The sequence below is a fragment of the Rhinolophus sinicus genome, linkage group LG14, assembly GCF_036562045.2.
Source record: "Rhinolophus sinicus isolate RSC01 linkage group LG14, ASM3656204v1, whole genome shotgun sequence".
In the NCBI taxonomy this organism is placed as follows: Eukaryota; Metazoa; Chordata; class Mammalia; order Chiroptera; family Rhinolophidae; genus Rhinolophus; species Rhinolophus sinicus.
Window position 1 is genome coordinate 527,643 of NC_133763.1, and position 26,415 is coordinate 554,057.

General features: G+C 42.9%; 2 protein-coding genes across 9 annotated transcripts in view; one reads left to right on the forward strand and one right to left on the reverse strand.

The window, feature by feature from the left end:
- Positions 1–26,374, reverse strand: RIPK2 (receptor interacting serine/threonine kinase 2). 2 transcript variants are annotated; one of them, XM_019726251.2, is made up of 11 exons: positions 25,993–26,374; positions 21,235–21,388; positions 17,876–18,031; positions 12,064–12,221; positions 10,959–11,008; positions 10,002–10,163; positions 5,493–5,578; positions 3,788–3,877; positions 2,577–2,670; positions 900–1,055; positions 1–391 (listed from the first exon to the last, which is right to left on the reverse strand). In XM_019726251.2, exons 1-11 carry the CDS (start codon positions 26,163–26,165, stop codon positions 45–47), a joined length of 1,626 nt encoding a protein of 541 aa, XP_019581810.2. In that variant the 5' UTR covers positions 26,166–26,374; the 3' UTR covers positions 1–44. The 2 variants fall into 2 exon arrangements, with proteins under 2 accessions (XP_019581810.2, XP_019581811.2); XM_019726252.2 differs by lacking the exon at positions 3,788–3,877 and having other exon boundaries at positions 36–391.
- The window catches only part of MMP16 (matrix metallopeptidase 16), a 605,275-nt gene that overhangs the window by 48,181 nt on the left and 530,679 nt on the right, over positions 1–26,415 (forward strand). For 5 of the 7 annotated variants that reach the window (XM_074318982.1, XM_074318989.1, XM_074318988.1 and 2 more), the window contains exons 4-5: positions 9,581–9,663; positions 12,158–12,236. The gene's annotated coding sequence lies outside the window, so the exon portion shown is untranslated. Of the gene's footprint in view, positions 1–2,056; positions 2,207–9,580; positions 9,664–12,157; positions 12,237–26,415 lie in introns of those variants that run through there. The other 2 variants (XM_074318985.1, XM_074318986.1) reach the window with 2 other exon arrangements.

Here is a 26,415-nt window from a genome sequence, read left to right on the forward strand (position 1 = left end):
TATAAAATACCTTTTAATAAACTGTTCTTCTTGAAAAAGGGTCACTATAGGCTTTTATTTTGAAATAGGGACAGCGGTTGAGACAGCGTCAGCATTTCCGGGTAGGGCTGAAGACCCATCTGCTTGTTGTCTTTCAGCTTGTGTACTATGACTCTGGCGAACTCTTCGCCCTGGATGTCAGTGATGTCCAGTAACTGTCTGACTTTGGCAGTCCTCGTGGGCTTGGTGCTGACGAGTTCATAGTCCTCCTTCATGATCAGGTCCCTGGACAGAAGGGCGTCGAGGGACTGGTTCAGGCAGGCCTCTGTCATCTGGGTGACAATGTCCTCCCTTCTGGTCTGGATCCACTGCTGGGCCAAGCCAGGCTGTGAGCGCTCTGTACAGGGCAGGGCTGACAGTGAAAAGCGGGGACAGGTCAGTAAGCGGCAAGGAGTAAAATTAGATGGAGATTTTGCTATCGTCGTGCTGGCACTGGAAACCAGTATTTTGGGGGGCATGCTGTTAATTTTCAGGAAACATTCAGGTATTTGGGTTATCTCTGCCCTTCCCTCCGATTTATATGCTATAGATCGTGGGGGCAAAACCTCTTCATTTTCAGGTCTTTTTTAAAAACAAAAGATACCTGCGTATTTGTTAAATCAGGACAGGTTTACCTGTAGTAACCTATTAGGTCACACCTCTTCTTAGGACCCCTCCCTGGAGACGGTCACGGAATACCACCTACGACCCATCAACCCTCTTGTTTCCTGGGGTGGACGTGCTTTCTGACTTAGGAAGGTATATGTTTACCAGGATGAGGACATGAAGACAAACAAAACTGACTGATCGGCAAGACTGCTGAGCTCAGAGCTGTGAGGTGAACGGCATCACGGAGAAAGCGTCTCACAGCACGTATTTACCTGGATGCCCCTCGGCTGACAGTGGATTTATGATCGCTAAAGAGTGCAGGGCCGTCCTGTGCTCACAGAGTGTCATCCTCTGAGCCGCAGACACGCCGTTGTCCCAGCTGTGATTCGCCGGACAGTGGTGCAGCGTGGACAGGTCCTGGGTTTTCCCTGTAAAGCGACATCTCCATTGGGGCACAATATTCCTAGCTGTTCCTGTTAGCTAAAACACCCACATCCGGTCATAGTAAGGCCCGCAGTCGGTGTCTGTTTTTTCACTGCTAGTAAAACTGCTTCATAAACCAAATTCCCAAGTAAATACTTTTTGGAACAAACAAGGGATTACACTGAATCTTTTTACAGCCCTTCTGTCTGTGCCAGTGATGGAACTGTACTTCTTCACACAGTCCCCTGTGGCTTCTTCTGTGTCGTCTTCAGCCTTGTACGCTTTACGCGTGTCCTCTAAATCCCTACGTGACGTGTGTCTTTCTGCACTCGCCTCGCTGTCCTACTCACTCAGCCTCAGGGCCTCACCTGGCACCTCTCTCCCCACACCCATGAAGACATTTTCGGACTTCATGGCACCCCTCAGTCCCACATTTAAACAGCCCACTGGACATCACCCTCTGTGCGCTGCTAAGCACCTCATTTACAAAAACGTAAACCTTAATTATCCATCTTGACTCTAAAACCTGTTCCAACTGCCGTCTCTGTTACTAGCACCGGTGCTCTCCCAGTCACCGGGCTTCACTTCTGCCGCCTTACCTTCCTCTCTCCCCTCTTGCAAGTGGACAGTGACCAGTCCTACCCGTGTGTCCTCCACGACAGCCCGGCACCTCCCCCTCTTACCCTGGGACCAGCCTCCTACTCTGTCTGCTGTACTGCAGTCTCCCAGTGGGTCTCCCCACCTCATCTCCTTTTCAATCCCAAAGAGCCTACATATCCCAGCCAGGATGAATCTGCCTAAAGTCAAACATTTCATCACGTCACACGTTGCTCGGAAATTTCAGTAGTCGCTCCCTGTCCAGGGGAAAGCCCAAACAGCGTCTCCTCAGGTGGGAACTCAGGATGCTCGAGCCCAGTCATGCTCTTCACCCGCTAATCCCAACTACTTACTGTTCTACGTGTTCTTGCTTCTGTGCCTCTAGGTTGTCCCTTTGCCTGCAGGGCCCATCCTTTATTGCTACAAACCCAGCCATACTTCTTCATGGTGACAACATGGCATGACATGAAAATACTTATCAAAGGACCTGGCTCTGAGTCTTGGATTTGTCAGCTACTAACTATGTGATCCACAAGGCTTGGTCTTAAAAATGCGTCAGGTGAGGAATTATCTCCCTCACGACGTTGCTGTGAGTGTGCTTTGTAGGAAATGCTGTCTTCCACTGTAGCCTACAGCTGGGTCCGTCTCTCTTCAACCCCTCAGTTTCTGTCTCCCAGTGGTTACTTAGACATGTTTTTCCTCTTTCTTACAAGAGGTTTCATATCTTTCTATAAGATCTAACATAATGCCTTTAATACTTAAATATACCTGAACTTCTGCTACTATTTTCACATCTTTAGACTCTGTCCCTTAGTAAAAATGAGCCATGAATGCAAATGTTCCATACATACCATGGCTGTTTGCCAAGAATATCATCTTGAAAGAAAATGGAAAACTTGCAAGTAATACTGACTGAAAAATGTACATACCGGGTAACAAGCCATTGTCCTGAGGAGCCGACAGGGACTGAGCGGTTCCGGGAGAACCGCTCTGTTTATGGAGCTGAGAAGACCCACACGATTCCTAAGGTAAACAGGATAAATGATTTAGCCTAAGAAAAGTCGTTTTAGAAGTCATACAGCTCTAATTGCTCAATAGTTCTTGCTTTGGGCTTATTAACAATCAAAACTACAGATTGTAAGTAGTTTTATTAACAACCAAAACTACTTACAAAACTAAAGAAATACACATATCAAATAAACAAAAATGAACTTGATTTTTTTTATCAACTCAGACTGGGGGGTCATGATGCAATAGTGAAATATATGAGAAATCGTTATTTTTCCAGTCTGTGTGATATGATCTCCGAGGCTCTGTCCGGTTAATTAGAAATCAGAAATCTGCAGCTCTGGCTACCGACTGATTTTGAGTAAACACCTATTCTCTGTGCCTAAGGCTCCCTCCACCTGCGGGGGGTCCAGGAGAGGTGATGGGGAGTGTGGCGGCCCTCTCCTACCTATGTCATGCCGTCACTGACTCAGCATCAATGAGGCACGTCCCCCCTCTGGCTCTCAGGTTCTCTCCCTGTGACACGTGAGGGATCTGTCTAAAACGGGCATGTTGGGCTCAGAGACCCAGTGAGACATTGTGTGTAAAGGTGATTCAAGACGCGGTCCTGTCTCTAAGGTTCAATTTGAAGGAATTTCCTGAATCTATAAAGTGAACACTAACATTCTTAAAAGAAATGACTACCATGAAATAAGCCTAAAAGAATGCTACTAACGAAATCGTTCTTTGTAGATAGCCACACAAATGGCATGTTGTTTGTATTAATGATTGTGATAAGAAAGGCAGGTAGGTGGTACAGCTATTACATTTGCATTTGGACAGGAAGCCATAGTATAGTGGCACAACTATAGTCAATGATGTGCCTCGTGCTACCCTGGAACCCTGGTCATCACACCAGACAGTGGCACGGAGAAGTCAGTGCCACAGAGGGAGCCAGGGCTGTGCTCTGCAGGCTGAACAGGGAGCTGAGACCTGGAGAGCTGGGTCTCTGGTTGGAGGTGGCCATGGGCTACAGATCAGAGCCCAGAACCTCCCGGCTTTAGTTTCCCATCTATAAAAGGAGAGTTAGACTACATGACTTCTCATATTCTTCGCACGTTTCAGTTTATCAACATTTTTTTTTTTTTTTTACCTCCTGTGGACCATGACTTAGAGCTATGCTCAGAGGTAACTCCGTTTCCTTCTTGTCACAGAAATGACTAGTAATCGAAGCGCTCTGTAACTGGAATGAATACATATACGTACTTTAATGGCAGTGATTAGGAAATTGATGAGAGGAAAAGACTCAAACAAAACAACTCACCCTAAATGGTGATCTTTGCTTTCAGAAATTTCTTTATGAAAAATCTTATTAAACCTATAGTCTTCTCTTGGCCCTACCATTAGCTGGCTGTGTAGGGTGTTCTGTAACTAACCTCCGTACACCTCAGTTATCCCACCTGTAAAACGGATGATATTCTTGCCCTACAAGTTTCACAGAATTGATTTAAGGATTTTTTTTAAATAAAAAAATAACTACAACTCTTAAGTGAAAACAATACAGCAACTTAAAAGCACTGAATGATACTATTAAATTATATTCAAGTTATTTGAAAATATATAATTTAAAAAGCCACAATGTCTTCTAAAAATTAAGTTTTAAATATAAATCTCAGTATTTAAGTTGTTTGGGGACAAAAAGGAACTGGAAGGTTCTCTTCTACTTTATAACCAAGAAAACAGACCTTTATATCCACCTTTACTTAGAAGAAGAGAAAGTTATGAGGAAAGGGAACTGAAAAGATACTTGAAAAAGAAATGTTATCAGAAGTTTGTATCTTCTAAGAAGTGGAGAAATCGGATATATATTCTGGAAAAGATTGTACCTACTCAGCAGAGGGGGAGTCCATGAAAAGTTGTCAAAAGAATGAACACAGTTCCTCTTTAGTTCCTTAAAAAACTCAGGCACTGGTATTGCCACCATCGATTTTTAGTTTGGTTATGGTAGTTGTTTCCTTTATGCAAATCCCTTCTAAACCAAAGGTTATGTCAACCTACCCAGCAAACTGTAGGTGGCCAGCAGCAGTGTCACTGTGTCACAGGTGACCTGCACAGTATGTCGGCTGACAACCAAAGAGTCTGGCTAATAACCAGTAATTTTACTGTCCCATTTCCAATGCAGTTCCATCCAGTGAAACCCGGCCAGCTCTGAATAGCTTTGTCCCTGAAGGACTGGAGCTGCTTTAACACAGCCTTTGAGAATGTTAAGAAGTCCTTTCAGTTGTCTGTACAAGAGCCAGGGGGGCAAACAGGACAAGTGCTCTCGGTAACTAACCCGTCAGCTGCTACTTAGGGCTGTGCAACCTCAAGAGAGTGGGACAAGAACACAAGCAGTTTAAAAAGACACAATCTGGCTTTAACTATTAATAAAAATTCTATAGCTTACCTAAGTCTCAGGAAAGCCCAAGAACACTGGATAGAGAGAAGAGCGAGAAACCAGGCATCTATTACTCTGTATATTAAAACTTGAAGGAAATAAATGTAGACAAAAACAAGCCCCCTAGTTGATTTAGGGCATTCATTGTACCCACCGGCATTCATCACACATACTAAATTTAAATTTACATACGAGAGTTCTGGAAATGTCTTTGAAATTTGGAGGTGGCCATTTGAATGAAATGGAGAAACTGTTCCGATGACAGATAGGAGTCATAGTCTCTGGTAAACTCTCCCACCTAGTACTCATAGCCCATAGTTCTGAAAAGTGCACAGATAAAAACTAAACTACACTAAAAATCTCCATGACTAATACGTAATTGTTTAAAGTCCAATTCCAAGCGCATCATTTAGCAATTTACCTTTGTTTTCTTTAGTTGCATAACAGCTTCAAGAAAAGTTATCTCTTCAAATGTTCTCAGAACTGGCTCAAGTTCTATTAAACATTCTAAAGAAAGAAAAACACAATTTGAGTTCAGAATGCTTCTAATCATTAACTTGAATAATATAAATGCTAATATTTAACTGATAAGGCCCTAAGTGAATTTTTTCCCAAACTGATGACATTCAACTGTCTTAACTGCCTTTATTACAGGCATAAAGATATATGCTGATGGTCACCAAAGGGGAAAAGGGTATAGAACGGGGGAAAAATGATAGACATACACAATGGAGCAGAAACAGAACTGAGTCTACAAATAAACCCTCACAACTATGATCAACTGCTTTTTGACAATGTTCCTAAGGCAATGCTACGGGGAAAGGTAGTCATTTCAACAAATGGTGCTAGGACTGGTGCAGATCCACGTGGAAACATCAGTTTAGACTCCTACCCTCACCCGTACAGAGAATTCACCTGACATGGGTCATGCACTTCTGTGGAAATACAGGAGAACATCTTCCTGACCTTGGGTGAGGCAAAGAACTCTTAGATATGACATCAACATCAGGATCCATAAAATAATTGGTCATTGAACTTCAAATTGACAACTTTTGCACTTCAAAAGATGCTATTCAGAAAAATGAAAAGGGAAGCCACAGACCGAGAGAACAATTTTGCTTATCGTGTCTACTAAAGGACTTATATCTCAACTATATAAAGAACTCTGACAACTTAATAATAAGACAAATAACCCAATTTGAAAGTGGGCAAAAGACTGAACTTCAGCAGAAGAGATACACAAATGGATAAAAAGCACATGAAAAAATGTTTAACGTTAATTATTAGGAAGTGCAAATGAAAGGACAATGAAGTAGCACACCGCACATAATTAAAGAGACAGACAATAGCAAGAATTGACAGTGATGCCAGGAAACTGAAAATCTCCTCACTGCTGGTGGAAATGCAACAGGATGCAGCCACTTGGGAAAACAGTTTGGTGGTTTTTTAAAAATGAGAGAGAAATTTCCCGTGCAGGACAATGACCTCTCTGCTCGCTCACACAGACTTGCATCTGAACAGTCACTGCGGCATCGTTCTAATACTAGCAAGTAGAAACAGTCACAGTTACTGCTCTTACAACAAGGACAAATGAACTTGCAGATATAAACGTGTCACCGACACACAAGGCACATGAAGCCACCTGGGGAGACAGTGCAGACAGCAAGGAGTTGAGCGCCCACGTCAGAGCTCTAAGATGTTCACACAGGAAGAAACAGCAGAGGAGGAGAAACGGGGAGTCAGACACGACGTAGTCTCCTGGGCCTGGGAGGCCACAGAGGGAAGGTTGCAAGGAGGGACCGGTTAGTCACGTTTCGTCTGCTAGGAAGCCCAGCAGGCTGGATTTTCACTGGTAACCCCAACAAATGTGGTTTTAGTGGAGATATGCAAACAGGAGACTGACAGAGCATGTTAACAAGACAAGTGTGCAAGAGTCCTACAAGGTGCTTAGCTCTGAATGGGCGCAGAAAAGAGGTGGTAGCTGTAGGATGCTGAGGGGCAAGATTTTATGTTAAATTATGTAAAGACAGGAGACAGTGCAAAAGACTGGAGGGAGTGGAAGGAATGGTGCTGGCGATGGAAAGGGGACGGTCTCTAGAGCACAGCGACAGGGTCTCCATTTTCCTCTGTGCGTGGACATTTCCACCCCCACCCCCACCCCGACGAGTGCCGCTAAGTATGCAGATCTGGCGGCGCGACCAGGAGGGAGCCCCTCTTGTGGTCTGTGTTTTCCCCACGTAGTGTGACCGCAGATGAGCAGCTCAGAGGAAAAGGAAAGATGCAGCTCAGAGGAAAGATGAGCAGCTCAGAGGAAAGATGGATCACGGGTGTAGGAACTTTAAGAAGGGAGGATAAGGCACGATACATATCACCCATCTTCCCTTCCTAAGTTCAGAATCTAGCAAGAAAAGGCATAGAATAAAGATGGATGTTGACCAAGATGTCTCTATTACTGAAAAGCTGGCTGCAGAACGTTCCTTTCGCTCTGGAGCCAGTGGGCATGGCCAGACGTCACCCTGCAGCTGGCAGCTTCACTCACTCAGCCACAGGCCTCACCTGCTTGCACGTGGGGTGCAAGGAGTGCCACCTGCCTGACTTCTGAAAGAGGAATGGGGAGGGTCCAGGTCAGCACGCTCAGTGCTTCTCCCAAAGGCCAGTGAGCCACGGCTGAGGAGGGGTGACGGGCAGGCAGAGGCGGGCAGTGTTCCCCCCCCACTTTCCATCCTGGGGACCGGAATGGAATGTCACCTTCACTTTGGAGACATGCAGGACAGGACTGTGTCTCAGACAGCACGTCTCAAACTTTGAGGTCTCAGGACTCTTCCAAGTTGCTGAGGACCCCAAACAGTTTTTGTGTATGTGGGTCACATCTGATATTTACTATGTTAGAAATTAAAACAGAAGATTGTAAGAGTATCTGGGAACACGCTTCATTACCTATTAGAGCAATGATTACATCACGCCTCATTTAGCCTCTAGAAAATCTACTACGTACTCTTGAGAGGATGAGTAAGAAGGGAATATAGTCTCTTCCTATGTATTATTTTGAAAAGTTTTCATTCTTTTCATTCTGTGGACCCTTTATCTGAGTCTCAAGGACCAAGCCCCAGGGGTAATCTTAAGAACAGCTGGTCTAGCAGAATGGAATACAGCTCTATTTGAGAGCATAACAGGATTGCTAAGCAGTGTTTGGTGCCCAGTTCTAGCCATTCATTTAAAGAGAAACCAGTGACTCCACTTCTGGTCCAGATGGACCAGAGACCGATTTACCCTCCTGCCTGAAACAACCAAAAAAGCCAGACAACACATATGCAACGGTGGTTTTCAAGTCAGCAGATCTGAGGCAGCAAAGGACAGTTACGTATGACAAGAATCGAGGAGATGCCTTCTGATCCCCATCTCGCGGGCTCACTGCCCTGACTGCAGCTGCAGCACAGAGGGGGTGAGGTGGATGGAGCCTGGTGATCAGAGCAGACAGAGCGCGGGAAGGGAGCCGGGCACACTCAGAGCTGCAGCCATGTGGGGGCTCCAAGCATTTTGCAGCCCTGGTCATGCAGGAGGAGGCAGGGAGCCTGAAGCCCACAAACCAGGATGCGCAGACAGAGTGGTATGGTCTGCAGGGAAGCTCCGATTTTTAGGAAATGGAGAAAATTACTGTTTGGAAGTGGCACTGGTGACAAAGGAGATATATGCCCTCCCACTTGGCTCTGGGAAATGAGAGAGAAAACATGAACCCATTAGTTTAGCAACTTTGACCTTTTTAATCTAATGCTGATGAGCACTGGATGCAAGTTTAAAGGGAAATGTATTTCATTTAGTTGTAATGAAGATTCCCAGTCTGTGGCTTGTCTTTTTATTTTTCTTAACAGATGTTTTGAAATACAAAACTTTCAACTTTTGTGAAGACCAATGATCAGTTTTTTTATGGATCTTGCTTTCGATACCCTGGAACTCTGCCTAACCCAAGGTCATGACGACTTTCTCCTGCCTGATTCAGAGATAGAATGATTGCTGATTCATTCTGTCTCTGAAATGACTTCATTCTGTGTAATGCTTCTATCTCCAGGATCACCACCTTCATTAGAAAACTCTGCAGGCGCCCGCTGGCTGGTCTCTGCTTCCGCCCCACACAGCACAAGCGTGACGCCTCCCAGGCCCGCAGCAGGCCACTCCCACAGCCCATGGCTGCCTCTGTGCTGGGGACAGACCTGGCCTTCCGAGGCCAGCAGCCCGCCCCCCCCCCCCCGGCACATCACTGCCGAGGCTCGCTGCGTCCGGCCACAGCCGTCTCAGCCCTCCCCAGGCTACACTGGACGGTCCCTGCCAGCCTCGGGGTTTATCCTTGCTGCTTTCCTCTGCCTGGAGGATGGTGGCCTCCTCACTTCGCACACTTGCTCCCAAGTAAAGGGCTTTTCTGCCCCCTCCCTCAGCTCATCACCTTGCTTGTTTCCTCACAGGACTTCCAGTTTCTAAGTTGTTTATGTGTCTGTTTTATCTCTGCCTCCTCAGCGAGGACGTGAGCCCAGGACGTTAGCGGCCTAGATGGTCCCGGTCACTACTGTTTGCAGTGGTCAGCTCAGCACACAGCACAGGTAGGGGTTCAGTAAACATCTGTTACATGGATGAGAGGAATTACTACCCCATCAGATTTTCCTTTTCTGGTAGAAAGTCTCAGTTCTGCTCTAGAAGCAGCTAACCTTTTTATTAGGTTGGTGCAAAAGTAATTGCAGTTTTTAAAATTTTAACCTTTTGAACTGCAGTTACTTTTGCACCAACCTAATATAAACGCTATGAGTAACAAGAGTGAAGAGAATCTTAAAAAGCCACTTTGAGCTTGCCATCTAACTTGTGTGATTTTTCAAGGACTATGTTCTTCACAGCACACGCTGTTCTCTAACTCAGAAGGGCCAGGCTGAAGCTGTGTACTCACTTAAGAAGGACGGCCTTTCATCGGGGTTTTGTGCCCACCCGCCTTCTATGAGCGAGAGCATCAGTGCTCGGTGAGGTATATCAAATGGCAGACTTTCTTCACTAGTGTCGGGTCGGTGTCCTTGTGACACACTATACATAATCTGCAAAGGATTGGTCACTTCTGTCAAAACAAATGGATTTCATTCATTAGAAATAGTTTATGATCCAATATACTACATACAGTCTAAAACCAACCAAATGAAATTGAAGGACTCTTAAAACCTTAGGACAAATTCACCCCCCGTTCTGTAAGAGGAACATGTATACCCGGCCCTCGCCAGGCTGTGCGCCTCTGTGGGAGGAGTTTGCACTGTGACTTCATCAGTGCTGGGCTCGGCCATGTGACTTGATCTGGCAATGCCATGTGAGCACAGCAGAGCTGAGCGGAACCTATTAGAGCCTGGGAGGGCCATAGCAACTGACATCCAATGTGAATGAGAAGTAAATATGTGTTGTATGAGCCACTGAGATTCTGAGGTGGTCTGTTACACAGCAGGCTGACTTATACAAACCTCAAAACAAAGAAATAATTTAAAAATTATTCTTCAGTGTTTGCTGGTCTTTATACCAGGAGCACTAAATTTTCATAGAAAGAGTTTTATAGCTGAAATGAATCTTAGAAATAGGAATTCAAAATTCTCATTTTGCAGATGAAAAAAATGAAGACGAGATTCAGTGGCTTGATCATAAAGCTAATTATTGTCAGAACAAGAATTAGAATCTAATTTTTATGATCCTTAATCTAGTATACTTTTCTGTATAGGGTGGATTCGCAATTGATAAATTGCTATGTTTTTATAGCATGTTTTCCACAAAATGAAGAATAAGCAAGTTTAAAATAAGATGCACTTTAGACAGTTCTGAGTGTGGCTTACCAATGTGATATGATCCAAACAAGGAAGTCAGAATCACTTACCCTCAAAAGGCTGTTTTCTGGATAAGACTTCCCATGTGATAACTGCATAGCTGTTTAAGATAAAAAGGATATGTACAGTATATTATAAACTACTATGCATAATAAATTAAAATAACACTAAATTTAAAAGCTGATTGTGATACCACTTTTGAAAGTTGATATGGTAGTGAATTGCTATATAAAGAATCAGCATATACAACCAAGATGAGGAATATTTATGTACAGTTTTGTTTTGAAAGAGACTTAATCCTAACTTGAAAACTTAGAAAATAACTGTCACAAAAACTTGAACTTATATGCAAAAATAACTTGGGGCTAATTTAACAATCATTCTTGAACACTTAGATAAGCTATGCCCTCCAACTATATGATTTTGTTATTCACACAAAAGAGAGCGATAAGGAAGACCATTCTAGGTAGCCCCAGTCTGACTTTTTTCTGGTCTAAATGGTGCTAAGTGTTAACCACACTGTCCCCACCCCCACATCAAAGTCTCATGATAAAACTCTGGAGTATTCTATTATAAATTGACAGGACAATACAATATGCTGTAAACAATTTTTCAAGTTGTGTAAAAGTGGCTTAAAGCAAGGCATCTGTAATTTAAAAAATACCAATCACTGTGGTCTCTATTTTCACCACTTATGAGACAGTAAATATTACATTAAAATGTAGCTTCAAAATTCTGATAATCTTGTTGTTCAGACAAGTTAACTCTGAGCAGAAGTAACATGCTGCACCTGTATATGTAAGTACCTATATATACACACCTGTACATAAAAGTACATATAAGCACCTGTATATATATAAATACATATAAGCACCTATATGTATATAAGTACATATAAACACCTGTGTGTGTGTGTGTATATATATATATATATATATATACAAAGTACATATGAGCACCTGTATGTAAGTACATATGAGCACCTGTATGTAAGTACATAAGAGCACCTGTATATAAGTACGTAAGAGCACCTGTATGTAAGTACATATGAGCACCTGTATGTAAGTACATAAGAGCACCTGTGTGTAAGTACATATGAGCACCTGTATGTAAGTACACATGAGCACCTGTATTTATATAAGCATACATGAGCACCTGTATATGTCATGCTTGACGCTGGCCCTGGACTTCTGCCCAGGCTCGTAGTTCTCAGGCGGCATGTAGATAATTGTGCCTCCTTCTGGTGCAGATTTGCTGTTTCGTGACTGGGACAGGGACATCATGCGCCATTTGGACAACCCAAAATCTGCGATCTGCCAGGGAAAAGAGTAAGTAACTGGATTTAAAATTGTCTTTCATAAAGTCTAAGAATGGACTCTGTTTCTATTCAAATGAGCCCAGAGGAAATGCTCTATGTATTACTCTTTCACTTCTGTGTTCTACCAGTTGTTTAGCAAATTGCACCCATAACACTGAGCCAGTTACGCTAGAAACAGTACACACTGACTTGAAGTTTAGCACAGTAGACACATTTTAGAAGGGAGACTAAGTTTTGAAAAATTAAAGCGGAGTATTTTTTGCTTGAAAATCTGAATGAATGTACACACTGAACACTTAACTTTTCATGGCAAGTAGCTTTATAGCATGTGCTTTTCAAATTCACATACACTTACAGAATTGCTGCACAAATGCCAAGTTTCAGGCCCTGAACCCCTCTGGGTGGTATGAAGGCTCTAGGGGCCACACAGCCCTCTTACCCCACTTAGCACTGTAAACCATTCCTCCCCCACCCTCTAAAAGCAAAACGGTACTCCAGTGACACATCTGCCAGGACGACAAGTGCCACCGTGCTCAGTAACGTGCACAAGTGCTTCTGTGCCTAAGCCAGAATCTGCAAACCACCGGCTAAGAGTCGGTTTGGGAGCAGTGCTGGAGCTTGCTTCCTTATGCACGCACGCCTCTACTTCCTGTAAGCTCCTCATCTCTGTGGTTTCAAACCCGGCCTAGAACCTTAATCAGAATGCCCTCCATCAGCCCACGTAGTTGACTTTCACAAGGCTTTTCACCATACTTCTCCCCTTGCTCTATCGCAAACAATACCACATACGAAAGACATGATTCATTAGTTCTGGGTCTTCAATAGAAAATGTGCTGCGGACTCAAGAGCTCCATTACTCTTGAGGATCTTGATAAATTCAACCAGCAGCAGGAACCCCCCATTCTACACACGATCTTAATGTGCATCTCAAAGCTAAAGGTTTTCTGTTTCAGTAAAAAGATGATAAAAAACTTAGAGCAAATTAAAATACACTACTCATAAAACTCATCCATAATCCTATCACTCTGCTAGAATAGCAACTTTCATTTGCATATACTATTCCTATCTGTAAAACTGTAAAGCTGTGAATACCCACCTTTAAGTATTCTGGTTTCCATACAAGATGGACAGAATAGCAGAGAAAGTACATACAGTACACATAAATGGTTGCTTTTCAAATAAGCCTATCACTGGTTCATTTGTATGGAAGATGTACTAATGGACACTTGACCAACAGATGACCAAATTGAATTGTATTTTTCAAAGTAGAAAAGTCTCAATTGATCTTAATTAGTAGTAAATATTTTTCTTTTAGATACTATGTTTCTGGTTAGCATTCCAGTAAGAAATCATACTTCAAAAAACTGTAGAAAGATGTGAATTTCCACTTAATTTCATTTAGCATTTTTGAAGGTGTTTTGAACTTCATTTAAAGGCCCTTCCAAGAAGATAGGCAGATCAAAGAATTCTTACTTTTCCATGGGTCACTGATGAACTCTGACTCCTGAGGGACATTCATAAAGTGAAAAGTGGGGCCACACTGGGTGCATGCATAGGGTGTTGCTGATTTAGGAGAATAGTGTCAGAAAGGTCATAGTTCTGTCTGTATGTGCTAAACTTAATAAAAATTACAAGAAATACACAAAGCCAAACTATTTTAAAGTCTATTCATGTCAAAGACCAAGGGGACCCTACTGATCAATGAAGGAGAGGATGTGGGGATCATCACCTATTACGTGTATATTTCAGGTTATTGAGAACTTGCAAACACCTGTATGGCGCTCTCAGTGCTCTCTGGGGGATAAAAGGGAGAGGTACTATAGGACCTGAGAAAAGAAAATGCCATTGTGATTGTTAAAAAGGAAAAAAAATGCTGATTTCGCAGATCTACGTACTGGGAGGAGACTATCCTTAATCCCTGGTTAAAAGTTTTAGAAAATTTTATAAAAGGGATACTTTCTGAGTAATTAATGAACAAGCCAGCAAGAACTCACGGAAAACAAATTGTATTAGGCTAGTGGTCAATTTCAGACCTCATGTGAGATATGGCAAGTGCTGGCACAATGCCTAGCACCCCACAGTTGCTCCACAAATATTTACCGAATAAAAGAATGACTGACTTCATTTCTTTTTTTTTTTTTGACAGTATTATTGCTGTCAAAGAGTAAATGTAAAGAGAGTTTGTATATTATAAAATGTTCTGAGGCACGATAATAATCACACACTTGGCTATCAAGTTAGCAGGCCTGTCGGGTATGGACAGAAGACCTGAAAGTCATTCATTTAACAAATATTTATTGAATGTTTCTATACGGTATGTGCTGAGCATTCGGCAGTTACTAAAACTTCTGTCTCCCTGGAGCTTATATTGTAACTGGGGGAGATGGTCAATAAACATATTAATAAGAAATGTTCTGTCTGATGGTGACAAATACTGTGGAGCAGCTTACATTGAGGTGTGAGGGTGGAGGGGATCTGGGTGGGAGGTATAGGGACAGCCGCTGGGAAAATGAGGCTGATGACAGTGCGGGAGTGGGCCACAAGGACATCTGGGAAAGCAGTCAAGTGAGGACTTCTAGAACATTCTTCCGGACAGAATGAGGAAACATGGGCTGTGTCCTAGCTCTTGTAGGAGTCCTCCAAATAAACAGTGATTATTCGCCAACAATGCTGATTAACAAAAGGACTGAGAGGGACCTGCAGGGAGGGTCTTAGCACCATGTTGTACAGCTCTGATCTGAGCTTTGTACAGGGTAATGTTTAATGATGAGTTGAAGATACAAAAAAAATAGCTAATGAAACTTGAGGATGACACAAAGCTGGGAAAGAAGTCACAACCCTTGGACTACAGAAATAACATTCAAAAAGGTCCCAATCACGCAGGTCTAACAAGATAACTGCTGATGTCCAGAAAGTATTCCGTTGGGAGCACACGAGGAGGTGTGGCTTAAGCAACAACACATGGAAAAGGACCTCTCGGGGCTGATCAGCTACACGAAGCCCATTCTGAGTGTTGTGATGGTGGTTCCCTGAAAGCTGATGAATGATTAAGGAACTGTAAGTCAAGTATTAGGACTTGAGGGCAAATGAACTTCCATTCAGTTCTACACTGATCAGACCACAGCAAGAGTATTTTGTTCAGTTCTGAGAATCAAAGTTTAAGAGAGACTTGAACACACATTCATTTAGATGGCGGCCGGGAGTAAAAGCCATGTACGGTGGAACTTGGCTGAAGGACTGAGGGCTGTTCAGCAGGCAGAAGGCCGACACACAGACGTGTGTGAGGGGCCGGGTTACAGCGATCTGCAGGTAGCGGGAGGCTGTCCTCTGCAGGTAGGACTGGACTCAGTTTCTCACAGAGTAGAGCTAGGACCAGCGGTGGCAGCAGCGGAGGAGTTTTGATGACCACACAAGAAAATGTCAGTTATTCAAGCATGGATGTCGGGACTCCCCATCATGGGATAACTGCCTCAGGAGATGAGGGATTGTACTAAGGACCCAGGGACTAGCGGACCACGGGGAACCTCTACCTGTGTGGCACTCTAACTGCTGTCATACATTAGTTGCTTTTTCAGCAGTACCGAGGCAGCTGCTTTCTTTCCTTTCCCTTCCTCTCCCATTTTATTCTAGGAAGAGGAAGTGCTTTCAAAGAGTTCATTTTTTAAATTTAATTTTCCTCACAGTTTTGTACTAATTTTTCTGTTATTCCAACTTCCCTATTATTTATTTCTTTGGACATTTTTTGATATTTGTAATAATATTCAATTACGTGTAAGAAATATATATAGCAAAATACTATAGAAAAATAAAGTGACTTACGTTAAGTATTAATTAATATAAGAAGTAACTACTTTTTATTTGCTGTCATCAGATATAGGGTGACTGAAAACACCACTATATCTGGTACCTTGAGCTACCTTAATCTTACACTTCATACAAAAACTAAATCAAAATAATAAAATTAATTCAAAAGCATAAAACTATGAAACTTTTAGAACATAGAGAAAATCTTCAATACCTATACCTTAATGAAGAATGTTTAGAACTGACAGCAAAAGCATGATCATAAAAAAAAATAAATGTTAAGTTGGACTTCACCAAAATGAAAACTTCCGCTTTGTGAAAGACCCTGTTCAAAGGATGGAAAGAACAAACTGTGGAATGGGAGAAAATAGTTGCAAACTACATATCTGATGAAGGACTCATGTCAAGAAAATATACAGAACTCTCAAAACCCAACAGTGAAGAAAACAAAAAATCCAATTAGCAAATGGGCTTCAGACATTGAGACCTTTCACTAAAAAGCATATATAGATGGCAGATAAGCTCATGAGAAGGTGCTCAGCATCATTAGGCATTAAAGATGCAAATTAAGACCATGATGAGATATTACCATACACTTATTGGAATAGCGAAAATAAAAACTGTGATAATACCAAATGCTGGTGAGGATGTTGAAAATCTGGCTCTGTCACACATTGCTGGTGGAATATAAAGTGGTACAGCCACTCCGGAAAATTGCTGGATAGTTTCTTAAAAACTAAACACACCCTTACCATGTGACCCAGGCAGCTGCACTCTTGGTCAGTTTTTTCAAAAAGCTGCACAGGTTGTTCCTAGGGGCTTTACGGTAATTGCCAAAGACTGGCAATAACCAAAGTGTCCCTCGGTAGATAAATGGCTAAACGAGTGGGGTGCACCCACACCATGGACACTGTTCAGCAGTGAGAAAGGACCAGTTACTGATGCAGCCACCAACCTGGATGGATCCCAAAGGCATCACGCGAAGTGAACAAAGCAAATCTGGAAATATCACACACCACATGATTCTATTTATAAAGCATTCTCCAAATGAGAACATTCTAGAGATGGAAAGGAGACTGATGGTCTCTAGGGTCGGGTGGGGAGGGGAGGAATGGGTGTGACTAGAAAGGAGTGGCATGAACACTGTGTTTGGGGTAGTGGAGTAGTGCTGTATCTTGATTGATTGGTCACACAGGTCTACACATGGGCCAGAGTACAGGACTATACACATGCATTGTACCAGTGTCAGATTCTGAGCCCTGAAGCTGTGCGATCAGTGTGTGACAGAACCACCGGGGAAACTGTGTGAAGGGGACATGGGACCTCTGTATTATCTTTGTAACTTCCAGTGTATCTACAATAATTTCAAAATAAAAAGTAAAAAAGGTATACGCCACAATTTCAGTTAAGAACATAATGATTTTGTATTTTGTACTATGATTCTCTGTACCTCTGTGGTCTAGGAATAACTAAGCCATTGCGGCAGGAAGAAGGGAACTGAAAGTAAGAGTTGGGCTATACCGTATTTCCCCAAAAATAAGACCAGGTCTTATATTAATTTTGCTCCAAAAGATGTATTAGGGTGTATTTTCAGAGGATGTCTTATTTTTTCACATACAACAATCTACATTTATTGAAGTACAGTCATGTCATCTTCTAGAACATCGTCATAACGTACTAAATGCGTCCGTCTGGCTGACGATCTTACCTGGGGCTTATTTTCGGGGTAGGTCTTATTTTCGGGGAAACATGGTAGAAAGGGAGGTATTAAATCAGTCGGTGGAAGAAGTAACTAAAAAGCTGTTAATCCCAAGGACGCAGACCAGCTGTTTTCAGAGCAGTCACCTTGACATGGAATTCACTATCCAGGAGGATGTTCTGCGTCTTCAGGTCGTGATGGAGGAGGGGAGGGGTCATGTTGTGCAGGTAGTTCACGCCCAGCGCGATTTCATGCAGGATGCGGAACCGCAAGGGCCAGGCCACATCCGGGTACTCCGTTTTCTTTGGACGCATGGAAGAAACGAAACCCAATCAGTGCCACATTTCATCACATCCCCACTTAGAAAATGAAATACTCTATGAGGAAATATAATATAAATGAAGGTCAAAACATACGTTCATTTCTATGACAGAGCATCAATTTGACATTAACATCCTTGTATCTGACTTTCCTCACTTTTTAGAGAAACTACTAACTGTATAGTACTGGTACTCCTTTTAGTTTACATTGGTAATGCAACTACATTATATCGGGTTTTCTTTCTTCAGTTGACACAGTTTCATTTACTTTTTATCTGTATAATACCCAGACATATGAGGAGTGATAAAAAAATATAGTGAATGTTTAAAAAAAAAAATGTATTACAGTAAAAGACACATTGCCATTAATCCCCCTCAAAATACTCCCCCTCGCTTCGAACACACTCATCCCATCATTCTTACCACTTTCGAAAGCAGTCTGGAAGTCCTCTTTCATGTTTTTAGTTGCACTGTCATGGCTGTCTCAATGTCCTGAATCATTTTGACTTTGGGGAAGAGCCAGAAGTCACGTGGTGCCAGACCCAGTGAATAAGGTGGATGAGGTCACACCATCATATTTTTATTTGACAGAAATTGCTGTACCAGAAGCGATGTGTGACACGGAGCCTTTCCATTGTGATCACAAAATACGGTGAATGCTGCTGCCACGTGCCATCCAACAGAAAGGCAGGGATCTTCAATATGGGAAGTGGCACATTGAACCTTAGCTAACAGTGTGTGACAAGCTTCAACTTGTTGGTGCAGTCAGTCATGTGTGAGCTAGGGTTGAGAGAAGGTGTGTTTTAAAGTGTGCCATAGATCATCCTCCATCATGACAACACTCCGCGTCACACATCGCTTCTAGTATAAGGCAATTCTGTCAAATAAAAACATTACGGGTGTGTCCTCATCCACCTTATTCACTGGATCTGGCACTGTGTGACTTCTGGCTCTTCCCCAAAATCAAAATGATTCAGGACATCGAGGCAGCCATGACAGCGCAACTAAAGATACTAACGAAAAAGGACTTCCAGAACTGACTCAGAAAGTGGCAAGAACGATGGGATAATTGTGTTCCAAGTGAGGAGTAGTTTGAGGGGTATTAATGGCAATGAGTCTTTTACTGTAATACATTTTTAAAAATTTAAATATTCATCGTACTTTCTGATTATACCATGTATACCTATGCCCACACCCATCTCCCTATTCTATGGCTTATATTAAGTAACTTGTGTGTGTGGACGCGCGCGCGCACACACACACACACACACACACACTCTGTAGTATCTGCTAACGCATTCATTCAAAATTAATATTTTAATTTTCCTGTTAGTTAAAAGCATTCTTTATTATAATCATTGCATCAATTAAAAATTATGACCATATCGTATTTATTAACGAAGCATTAATATCTCATGCTTTTAACTATATAATTTATATGCATTCCAACTGGAAAGATTAACCTTAAATTTTGTTTTTACGAAGGAGACGAAGACCATCTTCAGTTCTAAAACATATATAATATAGACACATTTAAAACATAATGTTTTCTATTTCTTCATACTTACAAGTGATATCCAGCTATACTTTCTTAAAATAAATGTTTTCTGAACATAAAAATTAATGCAGCATCTCAGGAAAATGAATATACTCAGAAAAATTAGATATTTGGGAAGATCTGACAATGAATCATCAGGCAACATGCCACTAGGTACATTTTTCTAAGTGACATGAACAAGTGTGCTTCTACTGAAAGCTCCAAACTGTTCCTGAGAATGTTTTCTGCAAATGGGTCAGCTTACAGTTCAGTGAGCAACCTGACAGGGAAGCGGGTCAAAATACTGTGCGTTTATACTGTATTTTGATTTATTTCAAACAGTCTTTGGGGAGAGTGCTTTAAGAGAAATCCCACCCTAGTAACGCAATACAGGAAACCAAAAGAAACAAACACTGATGTTGAATGAATGTACTTCCTCTGGTATACACAGAGACCCATCTATTAGAGTAACTGAATCTTTTAATCTATAAAAAGGTACCTTTTCTGAAAACTGTGTAGTTTCAAGAAGTAAGGGGGCCTCTGCAGTGTAGGCTCTGACCAGGGAGCAGTGATGCTCTCTGTTTTATGACTCCTTCCAGGAGTCAGCAACCCCCGTGAAGGAGGCTGCTAGGATTTCTAGTGAGCTCCAAACGTGGGTGCCTGAGTATCTACTGCGGTGCTGGGGTACAGGAGGAAGACATTAGAATTTCTACTTACATTCATTTTCAAAAATAAATTGTGCTTAAATAGTATCTGCACCTTGATTGCTGTGGTGGTTACACAAATCTTATACACTGACACTAGTTTACTTTATTCTGTCCTTGTTTCAGATGGTCACATCATAGAATGTGATGTGTCCTGAAACAAAGAGGAAGTCACTCCACAGTGGCTGACAGTGGCACTCACTGTCCCTTTTCACTTACAGAACACCGCTGCATCAAAACCTAGGAGCAGCCAGTAATGGGATTTTACAGCTTGGATCACCCAGTTTTAACTAAACTGATCCTCACTAAATGGATTTAGTGGTTTAACAAGATTTGTTGAAACTGCAGGTTGGCGATAATATCAGCTCAAACAACACTAGATAAATACATGTATTTTGAGAATGAGAATCCTCAAATTTGTTTACCGATGTGATTCACAATCAAAGCCAGAGTAACTGGTACCGTGAGAGAAAAAGTAAAGGCTCCTGCCATGTTTTATCATGGAAAAGCTAATGTATTTGGAACTCAGAGACGGATTTCTTTGGCCTAGTAACTCAGAACTGTATGAACTGGTATTTCAAACATTTAATTTGAATCCTAAACTTTAACATAAAATAAAATCTGGCCTAAGAGTGGATTGTATAGTATGCAGAGTTTATCTTTTCTCTTTCCTATGCCTACATGTGGTATTGGAATTCAGTGGAAAACTCAGGAAGAGTAACCTAAGCCAAATAATCTAGGAGTCTTAGAATACAGGGCCCAACTCCACATTTTCAACAACACAGAAGACGCCATAAATGATGAAACTTTACCACTGCATTTGTTTTCCATTATTCTTATTTTGATTCATTTATGTATCTCCAAACAATTTGATCATATGTAAAACCAAAGCAACATATAGCTTGAAAAAGAGAATGGTAGCCACAGAAAATGTAAACACTTACCTTATGTAGGAGTTCATTTAATGATCCATTTGGCATGTATTCAGTGACTATTCCCAAAAATTCAGGCTCATTGCAAATTCCCAAAATTGGAAGAATGTAACTAAATCTAGCTTTGTGTAAAATTTCAGCTTCTCTTAAGACATCATTTCTTTCACTAAAGAAAAAAATTCATAATTATTTCAAAGTAATGAAAAATACACAATTATCATGCCCATGATATTAGGTAAGCCTGGCGTTTGTCATTAATTAGCTTTTGACCTCATGTAAATTATGTAAGTTCTCTGTCCTTTAGTTTCATCATATTTAAAGTAGGAATACACCTATCCTATCTATTCCACTGGTTTGTTTACCTACAGATAGAAATAACTTCTATAAGCTACTGAAAGAAAAAGTTACACCCAGGTTATTATTACAGTACTTTTCTAGGAAAAGGAAAGAACACGATGAGTAAGTTATAAAGTCTGTATTAGAACAGCCAGTGAGTGAACTAATTAAACTAAGTTTCTGTCATATTAAAATGACCAGATTTGATTAGAATATCGAATTTTATGGCTGCATATCATGTAAACTTTTCCCAAATATCCTGCATATTAAAACACCTAAATGTTGATTTAAATGATTAGGTGATAGTTGTTAGACACGGGAACTCAGGAAAAACACACTGAGAACAGGTGAATGATCCTAACAGATGCCTGGGGTAATTCTGGATCCCACATTCATTTGCTTATTCATAAATAAGACAAATAAATGTTGAACTTTTATTAAGAATAAATGGTGTTCAGCATTATGGAGAATACTAAAAACTAAAAAACAAAACAAAACAAAAACAAAACCACAGCCCATGCCCATAAGCTGCTCAGAAATCTGTAAAGAAAAATAAATACCCATTGTGGTTTTGATTTGTATTTTCCTGATGGCAGTGATGTTGAACACCGTTTCAAATACCTATTAGCCATTTATGTCTTCTTTGTATGTGTTAATTACCTTGATTTGGGCAGTCATCCCACAATGGATGTGTGTCCAATCATCATGCAGTAACTATACTTTATGCAGTAAGTGCGTGCTCAGTTGCACTGCCAGTCGTGTAAAAGTATAGCACAAACAATTATATACAGTACAGAAAACTTGGTAACGATAATAAATGAGTTTACACTGATTTATGTGTTTACTATACTTTTCTCATTATTTTAGAGTAGACTTTTTCTACTTATTAAGAAAGTTTGCTGTGAACAGTGTGAGGTGTTAGGCAGGCAGCAGCTCATACACCTCACGTTTACTGTCTCTTGATTCATTATTTCTCTTGTGCTTGTTTTAATCTCGTGTTTTGCACAGTGACGTGCTGCACAGGCGTGCAGCCCAGGAGCAGTGGCTGGAGCGCGCAGCCAGGTGTGCGTTGTGCTCACTGGGATGTGCGCACGCGACGAAACATCTGACCACGCAGTTCTCTGAACATTCCCTGACTTTAAGTGGCACATTACTGTATACAACTATTTGTCAATTATTTCTCAAGAAAGTTAAAAAAATAGGGAAAGCAAATAAAAAAGGAAACAAAAACAAAATATAAGGCAGAATGTGATTAGTGCCACCCAAAAGAAAAAGAGAAAGAAAAAAGTAACTAAATGAATAAATGTATCAAGGAAGTCAGAGTGAGGGCTGTTTTGAAAACGGTGAAGTGTAATGTGAGGCAGGACACGCAGCAAACTGTGTAAATGGAGTGATGGGGGACAGGGCAGGCTAGGGCCACATCTCAGACCCTCAAAGCCAGACAATGACGACGGCATTTACACTCTATTTGGTACGTTCCGAGTTGTGGATGCAGGTTTTTAAGCAGAGGAGTGACAGGAGCAGAACAAACTCTTAGGGGGATTAACTTGGCAGCAGGATGTAGGGTCAGACGGAGGCAGAGTTTGCAAAGCAGGTGCTAGAAGTGATGACACTACGAGGACGTGAAGCGGTGAGAGCTACGGCTGGAAAGGCCGCGGTGGGAATGGAAAGAAACACACTGGCTGACTGGACTGCCCAGAACGGCCTGGCTATGGCGACTGAGTGACTGGCTACAGGACATAAAAGGAAGGGAGCCAAAGATGTCATCAGCCTTTACCCTGGTGCATGGGTGTTTGTAGCAGCAACAACAGGACTAGAAACGTCTCCAGGAGAAGCCTGTTAGGTAAGTGATGATTAGTTGGCTCTTAAACCACCCAAGCTCTGGATGAATGGCTGTTGCAATAAGAAAAGCAACAGACATTCCAGACCAGACAATGAGGCCTGCTTTAAAAATAAACAGAAAGCAAAACAAAGCAAAAAAATCTTAGTTATGCTTTGAATAAATGAACATATACATACTTATGTTTCAAAATTGAAGAGTTACAAGAGGGCATACCCTGTTCTTCGGCCACTTAACACCCCAACTGTGAGGCAACCAATTACATGAGTCTGTGAGCCCTGTTTCAATTAAGCTTATATTCCCTAAGTTGAGACAGTTCCCCATTTGCATCAAGAGATGTAGGGCAGTTAGACAGTTACTGTGCAGCATGCTTGCAGGGCGACAGGATGGACCTGGAGTCCTGGCTCCTCTGAGAAAGAGCTACAGACAGGGCATGCTGGGAAGTCTCAGCAAGGCTACACTCTTCCCCCCATTAAGGGTCTGAGGCACTCTTCCTTCTCTTTGATCCTGTTGTGTGGGCCACTTCAGATGCATATCATCCTAAGATCAACCCTCCAAAGTTGGTTTCATTATCCTCACTTTATAAAGGAGGGCACTCAAACTCCAATCAATAATTTTCTAATGGTCACACACACAATAAGTGGCAGGGTTGGAGTCAGACTTAAATTGCAATCGTGGGACTCTAAAGCCTGTGTTCTTTCCATTCCAGTGTGTGTCAGAGAAGAAGGAAAGTTCTTGAAGTCATATTTTGGGAAGATTGAGTGAGTGGGAAAGCAGAAAAAGCCAAAATCGTTTAAAAATAGGTTTTTATATTTTTAAAAATGTAAACCACATTTTCTGTAGACATATTACCAAAATTACCAGAAAGCAGTTATGGTGTCTACAGGGTGTTTAAACAACCAATCAGATTCATCTACTCAGAAGGAGTTGGACAATTGTTGGGGAAGGTCCACTCACTGGGCAGAAAGAAGTGAGGTTATGAAGTGAGAATGCCTCACCGATCTAAAGTAAGAACGTAAAACATGTAAACTCACTTTACTCTCAGGTGAGCCCAAAGAACAATTATCTGTACCACAGCCCAGAGGTCCCTGTATTTATTATTCCCGCCTTCTAAGTGAGGAAACAGTCTGTGAGTCAACAGCATAGCCCAGCCCTGTGCGCTGACTATACTGCTGATGTTAACACTGCAGGAAACAGGCGGGAGAAAATGGGATGCAGTCCTGCCGGAGTGTTTCACTGGTGTTTATGGCTTCTCGGGCATCAATTCATTTCCTACCCGATTTGGTAAAGAATTTTAGACTATGAAAATTGTTAACACGGCACAAAATTTAGATAAAATCTTGAGAGGCAGCAGCCACAATGGGGGGTGGGGGGGGAATCAATTTGCTTGAGAATACCTGATAGTACCTTCAGTGCTAGACTTCCATATGTGTGGCTGATTCTAAAATATTAATATATCTACCGTCACCAACCACCACCCTTCAAACTTGACTACTTACACTTGCCCAGTGCTTGCTCTACAGAACTGAAGTCCCAGGGTAAACAGACCACAGCCTGTATCAGGAGGCCCAGATTATGGTATACAAAAGGTGGGGACAACCTCTAGAGGTGTCTCAAGTCTACTGTGTGATCTGGCCCATCCAGCCTGATGCCGAGAGAGAGCCAAGAAAAGCCACAGACAGATCAGAGTACAGTGAACAATGGAAGGCAGAGCTGAGGAATGTTTGATACTGGATACTTCCAGCCTCTGGCCAATCAGGCATTTAGCCTGCTGCTTTTTCACACGAAGGAAGGAAGGCGGAGGAGAGCCTGCGAGTTGGGACGTTAACTCACTAAGAACAACGCAGGGCCCAGGGAGGGAAATGTACATCAGGGACCCGACCCACATTCCGGCCTACCGTAGACGCTTGAAATGCTTTCAGGAAACAGAAACGAATGCCAGCCTTCTCTTAAAACCAGGACATGGCACTAAAATTGTTCTAGTTTGTGAGACACATTGCAAATTTTGGGGCATTTAACAGTTATGATTCGGCTTACTGTTAGCTGAAATAATATTTCCTCTGGGGACAGGCTTTCCTGGGAGATAGAGAACCTGAACCGCTAACGTGAATTTGGTACCTAAACTTACGCGACTATGTGCTGGCTTCGGCAGCACATATACTAAAATTGGAACGACTACACCTGATAAGCCACAACCAAAAGCAACCACAAAAAGCACCCTCCAAAACTTCGCAGACCCGAGGGCGGCGCTCAACAAACATACAGTTTTAAAGGCCACATGTAAAACAAGACTCGTGAAATACATTGTAACAGTGTCTTAAACATCTCGGCGTAACACCAACACCAGGGTTAGATATTCTGGACCCTGTTCCAGGACTGAGTGCTGGGGGGCGCGGGGCCACACTTCCGAGCTCAGCCGCACGTGTGGTCCGGGGCCCGACTTGGAAGAACCAGGGACGATCCATCCCGCGTCCGGGAGAGACGTACGGGGCGGGCTGCGAGGCTGGGGCGGCCGTGAGGACGGCAGGGTGGGCCCCGCGCCCGTCCGGTCCCGGCCCCGGAGGGCGCCAGGGCGGCGCGGGCCGGGCGCTTACCTGTCGAGCAGCGGGGTGTGGATGTGCAGGTGCTTCACGGCCACCTGCACGCGCCAGTCGGCGTGGCGCGCGGACGACACAGTGCCGGACGCGCCGCGGCTGAGGAAGCGCAGGTCGGCGAGCTTGTGCGAGGGCACGGCGGGCAGCGCGCTGCAGATGGGCTCGGTGCTCATGGTTCCGGGCACCGGGGTTCCGGGCCGCGCTGCCCGCTCCCGCTCCCGCCCCGCCCCAGCTGCCCGCCGGGCCTCCTGCCGCGGGCGGGTGCTAGGTCGCCGGGCCGCCCATCCTAGCGCGGCGCAGAAGGCGCCGCTTCTCCGGAGCCGAGCAGACTCTCGTCCTGAGACCCGCGGGGACTGCGGCGGCGGCTGAGGCGCCTCCTCCCACCTCCGTCCCTGGCCCCGCCCAGCGTCCCTGGCTCCTCCC